This window comes from Thermothelomyces heterothallicus, assembly GCF_042370625.1.
Source record: "Thermothelomyces heterothallicus CBS 202.75 unplaced genomic scaffold P884_scaffold_2, whole genome shotgun sequence".
Taxonomy (NCBI): domain Eukaryota; kingdom Fungi; phylum Ascomycota; class Sordariomycetes; order Sordariales; family Chaetomiaceae; genus Thermothelomyces; species Thermothelomyces heterothallicus.
In genome coordinates this window covers 803,617-815,667 of record NW_027192563.1, presented here as the reverse complement: position 1 = coordinate 815,667, position 12,051 = coordinate 803,617, and the positions used below count along the sequence as shown (strand labels likewise).

General features: G+C 53.9%; 4 protein-coding genes across 4 annotated transcripts; 3 read left to right on the top strand and 1 right to left on the bottom strand.

Annotated features, from left to right (window-relative positions):
• The first annotated feature begins 468 nt into the window (after window positions 1-468).
• Window positions 469-1,813, top strand: P884DRAFT_236157 (ubiquitin-conjugating enzyme/RWD-like protein). Its single transcript, XM_069439978.1, has 4 exons — window positions 469-844; window positions 905-993; window positions 1,065-1,196; window positions 1,247-1,813. The coding sequence occupies exons 1-4, from the start codon at window positions 792-794 to the stop codon at window positions 1,423-1,425; spliced, it is 453 nt and encodes a 150-aa protein (XP_069301086.1). The 5' UTR covers window positions 469-791; the 3' UTR covers window positions 1,426-1,813.
• Window positions 1,814-4,109: 2,296 nt separating this feature from the next.
• P884DRAFT_50946 (uncharacterized protein) lies at window positions 4,110-5,234 on the top strand (the record flags this gene model as incomplete). Its single annotated transcript, XM_069445934.1, has 1 exon — window positions 4,110-5,234. A coding segment is annotated over one exon (1,068 nt), but the record flags the coding sequence as incomplete, so codon positions are not given.
• Window positions 5,235-6,329: 1,095 nt separating this feature from the next.
• On the top strand, window positions 6,330-8,232 carry P884DRAFT_236151 (alcohol dehydrogenase-like protein). Its single transcript, XM_069439977.1, has one exon. The coding sequence runs from the start codon at window positions 6,752-6,754 to the stop codon at window positions 8,093-8,095; it is 1,344 nt and encodes a 447-aa protein (XP_069301084.1). The 5' UTR covers window positions 6,330-6,751; the 3' UTR covers window positions 8,096-8,232.
• A 235-nt stretch (window positions 8,233-8,467) lies between these two features.
• P884DRAFT_296618 (kinase-like domain-containing protein) lies at window positions 8,468-11,339 on the bottom strand (the record flags this gene model as incomplete). The annotated part of the gene is made up of 3 exons (XM_069444430.1): window positions 8,468-11,033; window positions 11,084-11,170; window positions 11,281-11,339. 3 exons carry the CDS (start codon window positions 11,337-11,339, stop codon window positions 8,468-8,470), a joined length of 2,712 nt encoding a protein of 903 aa, XP_069301083.1.
• Window positions 11,340-12,051: the final 712 nt, after the last annotated feature.

The following is a 12,051-nucleotide window of genomic DNA, read 5'->3' as shown; positions in this document are numbered from 1 at the left end:
TAGGTGCGGGACGAGGCGTAACTCATTGTTGAGAGCACCATACGGGGCGTGTCGTTCTGGTTATTTTTCTTTCTTTCTTTCTTTTTTTTTTTTTTTCTCTTTCCTCTTTAGACGACGATCAAGTGACGGTCTTCATCGAAGAGAACAATTTAAGATGCGGCAAAGGCTCAGAGTTCGCCATCTGGCCTGCCGATTCACCGGCCGCGCCTCTTCGAGAGATTGATAAGAGTAATTGGAGACTGTCAAGCAGGCGTCGGCTTTCGCTATCACCGTTTCTCGCTCTCAAGGTCCAAGTTGATGCACGAGCGAAGCCATCTTCGATGAAAGCCGAGACGGGAAGGAACAGGGAAGGTCTAGCGGAAGACAGGGGCCCGCTGAGCGCGGGACATGGCTCGTGCACTTATCGGCCTGGTTTGGCAACACCCCACTAACCCGTCGTCGGCGAGGTCGGTTGCAGTTCCACATTCTTTCTCCCAAGTACATACGACATCCTCTGCTCCTGTGCCCGACAAACGACCCGGCCGCCTCCGCTTCTCGAATACATTCGCGCCTTCCTCACCGAACCCAACGCAGAAGTTTTAGTGCATCCCTTGCAATTCTGCCCTTTTCGACGTTCAGCCGAGCATTTGAGTGTTGTTGCGACATCACACACAGCCCAGGCACAACCCCTCCTTTGGGTCTTGCTGTTGGAGACCCTGTTGCCTCGCCTTTTCAGCTGTTCGATACCGCCACCCTATCCAGCTATACTACCTCCCTAAAGTCGCTTCTGGTTACGCCAAATACATTCCGCCATGGCCCTACCAAAGAGAATTGTCAAAGAGACTGAGAGGCTGATGGCCGAACCGTAACGGCAACCCCGCCATATGCTCCCCTAAGACTTGCATCTGATTCGATCAACAAACAGAGTTCCTGGAATCAGCGCCGTTCCACACGAAGACAACCTCCGATATTTCGATGTCGAAATCCATGGCCCCTCGTCGTCACCGTACGAAGGTGCGTCCTACCACCCTCTGTGGACTATCCGAAGTTCCCACGGCCATTCGCCGGCTGACACTGCTTTCCAGGCGGTGTCTTCAAACTCGAGCTGTTTCTTCCCGATGACTACCCCATGGCGCCCCCAAAAATTCGCTTTCTGACCAAGATCTTCCACCCCAACGTCGACAAGCTGGGCCGCATCTGCCTCGACGTTCTCAAGAGTGGGTGATGGGGAACGGCACGCTAGTGACATAGGCTTACCGGCTGTCAGATAACTGGTCACCTGCGCTGCAGATCCGGACCATCCTGCTGTCCATCCAAGCGCTCCTCGGCGCCCCCAACCCGGATGATCCGCTTGCTGCCGATGTTGCCAAGAGTTGGAAGGAGGACGAACAGGCCGCCATTGCCACCGCAAGGGCTTGGACACAGCAATACGCCGTCCCGAAATAGTCGTCTCGCGGCTCGATTTTCCAATGCAAGAAACCAAGCGGTGTTACAATGACTGTTGGTAGCTCAAAAACATTCAATGGAGTTCAGGATGGGGGCTGTAGTCCGGGATTTTGGTTGGAGTTGGTGGAATGGGGTCTGCAGAAGGCCGACTTTGGAACACGCTACTTTCGTAGCAAATGAAGGATTCATGAGATAGAGTGTCGTGATGTGCAGGGTTTCGTGACTCGTGGCTCAGAGAGAGTGCGAGCTTGGGAATGTCAGGGGGATAGTCTTCTTAGAATCAACTGGCTATACCTCATATCTAGCGATACTGTGGTTCACGTTGTCGATTCATTTGGCTCTAGGGTGAGTCGCTGCTGCCGGACTTCCTTAGACGACTAGAACGGGGTAATCTAACAAAATCGGAGTGCTGATAAATATGTGCGAGCTTTGCGTGATTTGCGCCTGGACCAAGTTCCCTCGCGGCCTACTTCAACAGCGAGCCATTGGATGTCGTGCGGGGTAACCGAAGACAACAGATTGTAAATAATACATGGCCGCGATACTTTGATGTAGTGGTAAGGCTGACAAGGCTGTTGCTAGACGCTCGTTAGTACGTACAACTGCCCCTTGTGACACTATGGCGTAGGTAAGAGATGTACAATTGCTGAGAACAAATAGCTCTCATGCATTCGCCTCAAGCATGGTAAATCAGAGTCACTGTCCATCAAGAGCGAGAAGAGCTCGTGCTTGTTCAGTCACCGCTTCTATTTACTGGCTCATATGTAACGCCAGGTAGTTCGGTGTATCGTCTTCGCAAGGTGCCCAATTGCTGGCATCTCCGCAGGGTTCGCTCTTCCATCCGAGGGCGGTGTGTTTAAATCCCATCACATGATACAAGTGTATTCGTTTATGTCCCAGGTGAATCTCGCAAGTCCCTGGTGTCTCAGCGCCCAACGCACTACTTGTAAGCACAGCTCACTATGGCTTCCACCGCCAGAGACTGGAGGTATGTATGTACGTTTTGAGTACAAAGACGTCGTACGGAGCACATAATTTTGAACCAGGTCCGAATATTGACCCTGCACAGATTGTGGCTCAAAGGCGCGCAGATGCAGTGTATTTTGTAGCGTATGGCGTGCCATGAAAAAAAAAAAAATTGAAGAGCAACAGGGTGTTGCCGTTTCTGGGCGATAGCCGACGCGCCTTTCCATTTTCGTCCAAGAGGACCCGCTGCCCCTTCTCTACTGTGGTAGCGAGCCAAAGTTTCACCCCCTGTCCAGGTACCGACAGGGGTCTCACCGATAATCCTCTCAGGTCACTCCTACCTATTTTTCCTAGCAATTAGCCTAACAAAATTCTTCTATAGACTTCTCGGAAATCCAAAGATACTACGTAATATAGACTCCCCCTATATAAAACATCTTACCAATAAGGATAAGCTCCGTATTTATACTCTTTACTATAATGCTAAGAAAGGTCTATCCGAGATTATAGCCCTGATAGGCTTTATAAAGATACAAATCCAAGGCGTCATTCGCTCTAAAATAATAATAGTTACAAAACGCTCTAGCCAGCCACGTTCCCTAACTAAAGAAGAAGAAAAAGAACTTATTATATTTATTACCAGATCTCGTAAGGGGAGAAGAATGCCTTTTCTTTAACTATCGATAACTCTTTTCGAGAACCGATATAGAGTCTAGGTAATTAAGAAAGCACTTTACCGTCTTAGCTTCTGACATTATATTGCCTAGATAAAGCCTCCTATTTCTAAAAAGAACCGATAACTTCGATTAGCCTAGGCACGAGAACATCTTAACTAGACCTCTAAGCAATGGAGTAAGATTCTCTAGACTGACGAGACCTAGGTTTTTGGTAGTTGTCACCGGAGAGTCTTTGTTACTCGGCGGCCAGGCGAGGAATAGGATCCTACTTATATTGTCGAAAAGCATTAACGGAAGAGAGGCTAGATGTTCTAGGGCTGCTTCTCTGGTTCTAGGAAAGGACTAGGGATCTTCTAGGAAAAGGATTAGGGAACTATTAATGCTAATTCTTACCGTTAGCGTATAGTTCTAATCATTGATAGATAGATTCGACTTTCTTATAAGGATCCTAATTAACGTCTTATTCTTATATAGGATTCTGCTCCTAGGTATGTAGCTCTTGAAACGTAGAAGGACTTAGAGGAAAGAGGAATTCGGGTTCTTGACTAGCCGTTATACTCTCCTGATTTAAATCCTATTAAATCCTGTTAGAACTAGATAAAGGATTAGATTTAGGATAAGTATAGCTTAGAGGATAATCCTAGGTACGAATAACTATAAAGATATATCTTAGAGGTATAGAACGAACTACCGGAGTACTATTATAAAGAACTCCTTGACTTAATACCTTGGTATTACTAGGCTATAATCGATATAGATAGAATGTATATCAAATACTAGTAAATTATATAGTAGTTTAATGTAATATTTGTTATCTTGATTCTGGCAGGTAAACAGGAGAGTGGTGTGTGTGGGCCCTCTGTATGGACCCCCTGTCGGTACCTAGGCAGGGGGTCAAACTTACCCATCATACCATAGTACGTTCAGTGCAAGGGTTCTAGCGCCGGAGATTTGGCTCCCCCTAGCCTCTCTTACAAGTAACTATAGCGTAGCCCCAATGCCGTTGCAAAGCCATTGCAAGCTCGCTTGACGACGCACGTTCACCAGAGCCACTCACAGGCCAATCGGGAGTCATCTGCTAGCAACCTGAGGTTGGAGGGTCTGCAGGCTTCGTACCCAAACAAACGCTCCTGGTTCAAGCCACCCGGCGTCGTAAGACGTCTGCCATTTCGCAAGGTCCAAACTAACCCGTTTGCCCTGGTCTTCTGTCTTGATCGTGCGGTCGACAAGCGAATCAAAGACCCCCATCAGGTCCGCCGATGTACTGCTTCCTCAACGCTCGGACGATTCACGATTTCAACTGCAACTGCTGCGTCACCAGACTCTCGTTTCCGCCTTACAACGTCGCTCGCTCTTTACCTCTTCGCTAACGCCAACTGCACGCGCCTTGCCCGCCGTCCTACCCTCGTTTGTTCTACTCTGAACCCTCACAGCGCAACAATGCCATCGCAAACTAGTACCGCTGCTTCAACTCCCGGAGGCGCTACTCCCGCCAAACGGTTCGAGCTTCCCGCTCTCGATTTCAAGTTCGGTTCCCTGACGGATGGGACCGATATCCCCCCACCGCTACCTTCGCCGGTGCAGGAGAAGGCCGCTCCTACCCCGCCTGATACGCCGGATGTCGACAAAGGGCAGGAACAGAAAGGGGAAGACGAAGCGAATGGAAAGCCGGACACCGCATCACCCAAGTCCCGGTTGTCAGGCATTTCGGTAGCGGGCACCAAACGACGCGCCGAAGACGCTCCTACCTCGCCGACCTTGTCGAACCGACCGGGGAGCATCCGACGTCTGTTTAGCCGGAGTCTGCTGAATCAGGCGCAGACAAATGGGAATGAGAGTGCTGGGAACGGGCGACCGAAAAGCCGTGGCGGAACCAGCGTCTCGGACTCGAAGAAGGCCAAACGAGCGAGCGGCTGGTTCGGCCGCTTACTGAGCAACGACAATGGCACCAGCAAGTCCGCGACGCCTCTCTCGCCGCCGGCCACAGACGAGAAGAAACCGACCGGTCCGCCCCCGCCGATGATCCCAGAGCTTAGCGAGATAAACACCAAGCTGGGCATCCAAAATGACAGTAGCTTTGACGGCGACCTTTTCAAGAACATAAAATGAACCGGGCGCCCGAAAATCACCTAGTTTGATTCGGTGTTGCCTGACCCTCGAACTTGGGCATACGGATGCGTGATGGCCAGGTCAAGCTGCATCACGATCCAAGCGGGTCAAGACTACCGCCGAATCAGGCGGCTCTTGCGAAAGGAGTTGCCGAGTTTCCAAAGCAAGATACCCAGCGGTTTTTTTTTTTTCATTTTCTTCTTTTTATTTTCTGCCTTCGCCTGCTTCTCACGAGCGACGTTTGTTTTATGACGATATTTGCATGGCTGCCTATTGCCCTGTATGTTCTGCAGCCGTTGTGGCACTTTGACATGTTTCACGTCCTTTGGCTGCTCATTGAGAGCGCGTCCAGACGCCTGATCAATGTTCTTTTCCCCCATTCCTTTTTCTTCTCCATTTAGCGATACCTGTGGCTTTTTCGTGACTTTTAGCGATCACAGCCGCCTTTGGACGATAACGTACATCCCTGCAGAAAAAGGAACGGTGGCGGTTAGTTTTCCCAGTTGCCCTAAATCCCTCCCTCTACCCCCACCTTTTTTTCTGTTGATTGTTCTTCTACACATATATTTCAGATCTCGCGTTCAAAGGGAAGCTAGTTTGTGGTAGGGGCGAAGGAGAGAGAAAGAGAGAGGGAGAGAGAGAGAGACAGAGAGAGAGAGAAAGGGAAAGAAGGAAAAAAGGAGGCTGTTGACGTTTTGCTACGCAGCGTTCATGACGGGCCACAGACCTCCGAGCTTACGGCCTGCTTAACCCTAGTTGCTGGTCGTACCTGTCATTGGCTCCCGAAAACATCAAGAGGGATTGGTGAAGAGGTGGAGTTGATAGATAAGTTGCCTGCCTATTCATATCACAAAAGTCCAACACACTGGGTCGAAACTATATAGGCAAGGCTGAAAAGCTACCTATGAGTTGCAATTCGGAAACAGGGGAGGAGAAGCCCCCATCTCACCGTTACTGAGTACGAAGTGTCAGAGAAGGGAATCCACGGCCGCCTGCTTTGCATATAAGTGAGACCTTGCTAACAATAAACGCGCCTACTGCAAGCAGTGTAAGTCGAGCTATAAATAGGTAGGCAAGGGACCAAGTTGTACGGAGCGGGTGATAACGTTATCGTAGCTTTAGCAGGGCATGATGTTTTGTGATTTCATTGGCCGAAGCTTCTGTGGGGCACCCGCTGCGAGAGTTGAGACGTCATTGTTTGTCGGTTTAACGGATCGAACGATCGAATCGACCACGGACTGCTGTCGAGAGACTCCGGCCCCCCTTTTTTTCATCTTGGGCAAGCAAGCCGCTTGGTTTGTTTCCAGTGTGCTTATACAAAGCAAGATCCGAACTCTGCCAAAAAAATAAAGGCTGTTCCATAGTTAACATTATCTTCCCAAGCAGCGGATCGCATGCCGAGCTCTGCCGAAACGCCTCAACTTTCAAAGATCCCGGTCGTTGCTCGGCGCCGACCCATTCCGTTCTATCTCTCCTTCAGGTTCCTCACCCGTTCACGACCAAACAACTACTACCAGGGCGAGTCGCCCATAACGTTAACTGGATACAACCAGCCTTGAATAACTATTCATATCATGGCTTCGGTTCTCAGCCCCAACGCCGCAGCGCGGCACCTCCTCCGGCCAGCCACAAGAAGCACGCCCCGCCTACTACCATCCGCCATTCTCCATCAGTCCAGTAACGACAGCACGAGGAACCCGCGCGTCAGCGATCCTCAGTCCGTCGCCCAGCGGCTCGGCCGCCGATACAAGTCGGGCCCCTACGGCTACACCCAAGCCAAGACGCTCGTCTTCTCGCGCTTCGGCGAGCCGTCGGACGTGCTGCGGCTGCACACGCACTCCATCTCGCCGACGCTGCCGGACGGCGCCGTCCTGGTGCGCGCCCTGGCCGCCCCCGTCAACCCGGCCGACGTCAACACGATCCAGGGCACGTACGGCGCCCGCCCGGCCTTCTCGCCGCTCCTCGGCACTCCCGAGCCCTCCGCCGTGCCGGGGAACGAGGGCTGCTTCGAGGTCGTCGCCGTCGGCCCCCGCGTCGGCGGCGGCCTCGGGAAGGGCGACTGGGTCATCCCCGCCACCACCGGCTTCGGCACCTTCCGGACCCACGCGCTCGTCGAGAACGCCGACCGCGCCCTCCTCCGCGTCGGCGGCGACAAGGGCACCGCCGGCCTGACCGCCAAGCAGGTCGCCACCGTCAGCGTCAACCCGTGCAGCGCCTACCGCATGCTCAAGGACTACGTCGACCTGGTCGACCTGAGCGTCAAGAGCTTCGCCCGCGGCGACGGCGCCACCGGCGGCGCCTGGTTCCTGCAGAACGGCGCCAACAGCGGCGTCGGCCGCGCCGCCATCCAGCTGGGCCGGCTGTGGGGCCTGCGGAGCATCAACGTGGTGCGGGAGCGGGCGACGCCCGAGGAGACGGAGGCGCTCAAGAGCGAGCTGAGGGAGCTCGGGGCGACGGTGGTGGTGACCGAGACCGAGTTCCTCGACCGGTCCTTCTCCGCCCGCCTCAGGGAGGAGTGGACGCGCGGCGACAGGGAGCCCGTCATGCTGGGGCTCAACTGCGTCGGCGGCAAGTCGGCGTCGGCCATGATCAAGGCGCTCAGCCCCAAGGGCTGCATGGTCACGTACGGCGGCATGTCGAGGCAGAGCTTCCCCTTCCCGACCGGCCCGCAGATCTTCAAGCGCCTGCGGTTCGAGGGCTTCTGGCTGAGCGAGTGGGCCAAGGAGAACCCGGCCGAGAAGCGCAACACCATCAACGAGATCCTCGAGCTCATGCGGGAGGGCAAGTTCAAGGAGTCTCCCTTCAAGGAGGTCGAGTGGAACTGGGACACTGAGGAGAAGGTCCTCAAGGACGCCATCCAAGGGACCCTGGAGGGCTTCAAGAGCGGGAAGGGCCTGTTCGTCTTCGGCGACACATAGATTTGATCAAGTCTGTCTCCCCTCTGTTCCTTCGCGTGACATAATATAGAAACCTTAATAATAGCACGCTGAATGTGATTCTCGTCGCCATGTAAAAACAAGCGGACGATTAGATATATATATGTATATATAGACAGGTCCGTGTGACGTTAAGTGACGAATAACAAGCCCCTGAAAAAAGAAGAAACTATGCCAGCATGCCATGTGGTATCATGCAAATTTGTACGAGCCGGAAACGAGACTCTGCTCTTCGACCCCGCCGGACCCTCTACGACAGAGAGAGAACGCCGCTCATTCATCACGTAAAGCACGCGCCCTAGAGATTTACGGAAACAGCACAAGCCCGGATCTCCCTTCTCCAACGAAAATCTACTACGCCCGGAACGCCTGTACCAACTCGTGCAGCTTATCAATGACAACCGGGACCAGGGCGTTGAGGTTGTCATCCATAATCCTCTCCAGGTGCCGGATGGCGTCCTCCTCGTCCATCTCCAAATGGAAGCGCTCCTTGACCTTGAGCGCCGCCTTGTCCGGCTCGAGCTTGATGTCGGGAATGTTGGCGTTCGCCATGAGCGTGAACAGGTTGAGGATCAGGTTGCAGTTCTTGCGCAGGGCGCTGTACGCCAGGAAGCAGTATTGCTTGAACTGGCGGTAATGCTCCGAGTTGGAGCCGCCCATGCAGTCGACCATCTCCTTGGAGAGCTTCATGGCCGGCGCGAACGGCTTCGGGTCGCGGCCGAGGATGTAGCCGAAGTCGGCGTGGAAGAAGTGGCCGTCGGGGGCGAGGAGCAGGTTGTCCAAATGCCGGTCGCCGACGCCGAGGATGTAGGTGATGACGCAGTAGCCGGCGCAGGACTTGACGAAGGTGTCCAAAGTTTCCTTCCGCAGACCCATGGGTCCCTGACTGTCGGGGTTGTTCTGCTTTAGGTAAGCGAGCGCGGGATTGTTGCGGTACTTGGACGTGATGCTCTGGAAGCTCATTGAGTGGACAAACTGTGACAGGCCGGCGCTTGTGCTGGTCGCGAGGATCTTGTACGGCGAGAGCTTGAGATCGAGGTTCTCCTTCTGGAGGAGGTCATCCATCAACGTGATGATTTGGATCACCAACTGATCCTGGCGAAGGTCGTCGCCCGTCTTGAAGATGATGGGGTACTTGCGGCCCGAGGTGGTTTTGAACGAAACCTTGATCGGGTGCAAAGATGACTTGAAGACCACAGTATCCTCCGGAGCGACGCCAATGATCTCCACCGACGGGTCGAGAGGGAGCGGTAGGGGTGGGTCGATGGTGACGAGCTCGTTCCTAGGGTCCGCCAGGAATTGCTTGACTCGCTCCGTTCTCTTGGCTATGGACTCATTCGACTCTTTGATTTCACCAGATATCTTGGAGAGAATGGCAATCCACTCGGCCTGTCTCTTCAACGTCTTTCGCGTTTCCTCCCCGCCCGGCCGCTTGACAAGCTCCGTCATGAAGTCGTAGGCGATCTTGCCATAGATGGCTTGATTGTCGGCTCCTTGATCCAGCGACTTGTCATCGCACTCGACCATGACGTACCACCAGAAGTAGTTGCCAAGCGTGAAGCTGTTGGCAGCCCTCGAGATGAGAAAGCGGGCTAAGGAGGAGTCCTGTGTCACTTCGTGACCAGGCTGCGGGGAGATGTGTTCGTACTTGAGTGCTTGCACCAGCTGCAACAGGTAGAGAAGTAGCTCTTGGTCGTCGGCCTTGCGCAGGCGGTCGACGGCAAAGGCTCGCACGGCCGAGTTGTCAAAGGTAGGCCCGAGTAGTTCGAGGGCATCGTCGACATCAATATCGGTCCATTTCCCCAGGATCTGAGAGGCCTGTCTAGACTCTGACTGATCATGCCAGTTGACCGACTTGACGAATTTGGTGATGGCCTTCTTGTTGCGGGTCAGGTGGTGGCGGAACTTCCAGATGAGATCTTTCTCATCGGGAGAGAGCGTGTGTGTTGGCGAATATGCCATTATCGTGTTCAGCTCGTCCCGGACCTTGGCGTTTGGTTTCAGGTCCTTGTCCAGAATGCCGTTGCGGTGCTGGCCGCGGATAAGCCTTCGGTGCTTGCTCTCCGCCGGATTATCCTTTGCCGCAACCTCCGGGTCGTACACTCGGATCAAGCGTCCGCCGTAACCTTCGTCGTCCTCTGCCGCATTGATGCCCGGACCGAGCTGAATCTCTGGCGGGGGTCTGAGAACGAGGTTCGACTGCGAGGAAGAGGGGTGCAAATAGGACGAGACAGGCGGAGGTGGGTATTCGTGGTCGGCAAAGACAATTGGGAAGTCGAACCTGGGGAGTTCGACATTCAGCAGGAAGTTCGAGGGCTCCGGTGAAGAGTCAGCGTCTTCCCCATCCTTCAAGGCATCTGCCTGCGCGGCCTTCTGTGGCTGGGCGCTCTTCGTGTGCGACCTGGCGGACTGCAGCCCGCGCTTCTCGAACCCCCGGAAGACGAGCTGGTCCAGCCAGTCGACGCGAGGAATCTCGCCCATCTCGTGCTTCTTGAAGAGCTTTTCCATCCGGTCTAATTCATCAGCGTCCTTATCCTCTGGTGCTCCCTTCCTTGATTTCTTCTTGGGAAGAATGGCGGGTGTCTTGGAATCATCGTTGCCATCGGCCCGTCGGTGCCTGTAGACGTGACACTTTTGGCGGCCCTTGTGAAGCTGATTATCTTTATCGAACAGCGGAAGCGTTGTCCCCCCGAACGGGATTGCGTGCCCATGTGCTTCCGGACCTCCAGTGGGGGACACATCCCAGATGGTGATGGCGAGGCGTGAGTTCTGCGGCAGAGTCGAGTAGTTTATGGGCAGCGTAAGCCACTCGTTCCATCGCCTCTCATTTCGAAAAGACTTATAAGCCGTCTGGACTGGGACGGTCAAGGGCTTAGATCCGGCCCACACTTGAACCGTTACGTAGAGATCTGAGTTGGGACTAGAGGCCGTGTCAGGGATGAGCTAAGAAAGCAAGGCCACAAAGAGTACCTTTGGTTGGATCCAATATGCCGTAGTTCTGGGTGTTCAAGGAGGGTGGAAAACGGGAGCGGGGGCTCGGAGCCCTCGAGATTGATGCTGCGGGTGACGGTTTGGTCGTGTCAGCAGGAGCTCTCCCTCTCTCCGAAATGCATGAATTGGTCTTGTGCACCGTGGACCACCGACGACGAGGAGCAACGAAAACCTACATGCGGATGCTGACGGGATAATCGAGCGAGTCGGAAGTGGCGAACGAGAATGGCTCCATGGCGAAAAGCGATCTCTGGCGTCTCGCGGGTGAGATGCGCCGTTTCGAGTCGATGTAGAGATGAAGAGGTCTCGGGTTGAGACTAATTAGTTCGGCGTTACCAAGTAGAGGGTGAGAGGCTTCCAGGTTTCCCGGCCATGAGTGTGCAGGTTTACGCGGTACTACGGAGCAGTAATAATCTATGCTCCGTGCCTAGCAGGTAGGTAGGTAGGTACTTCCGGACGTGTACGGTGCTGCTGTGACCGATCGAGCCAAACCCCTGTCGCTCAGCGGGCACTTGAGGCAGCCTCGATGGTGGTGCATACAGAGAGTTAGGTGCAGCTGGACTAACCGACCTGGTCACACCCCGCCAACCCGCCGAAGGAAGTGCCTACCTACATAGTAAGTACGGATTACTGTAATCCGTACTAATTAACTAGTAGTATAACTGGCCCAGCTGGCTTCAGCAGTGACCCCACAAGGCTGCGGAGTGTGGGCCTGCTTTAACTTGGGCACTCCGCTAATTAATCACTGACCGCGTTCCGGATTTGTTAAGACGCGCGACAATTGAGAGGCACCCATCCTCCAGGAAAGAGGGGAAGAACAAAGCGCCAGACAAAGAACGGATGTGCAAGTGCATACAAGACCTCCTTTTTTTCCATTGTACACCACTGGGTGCGCCCACGGATCTCTTGCTTCGCGATAGTCTGAAGCACAGCCCATGACCGGCGCC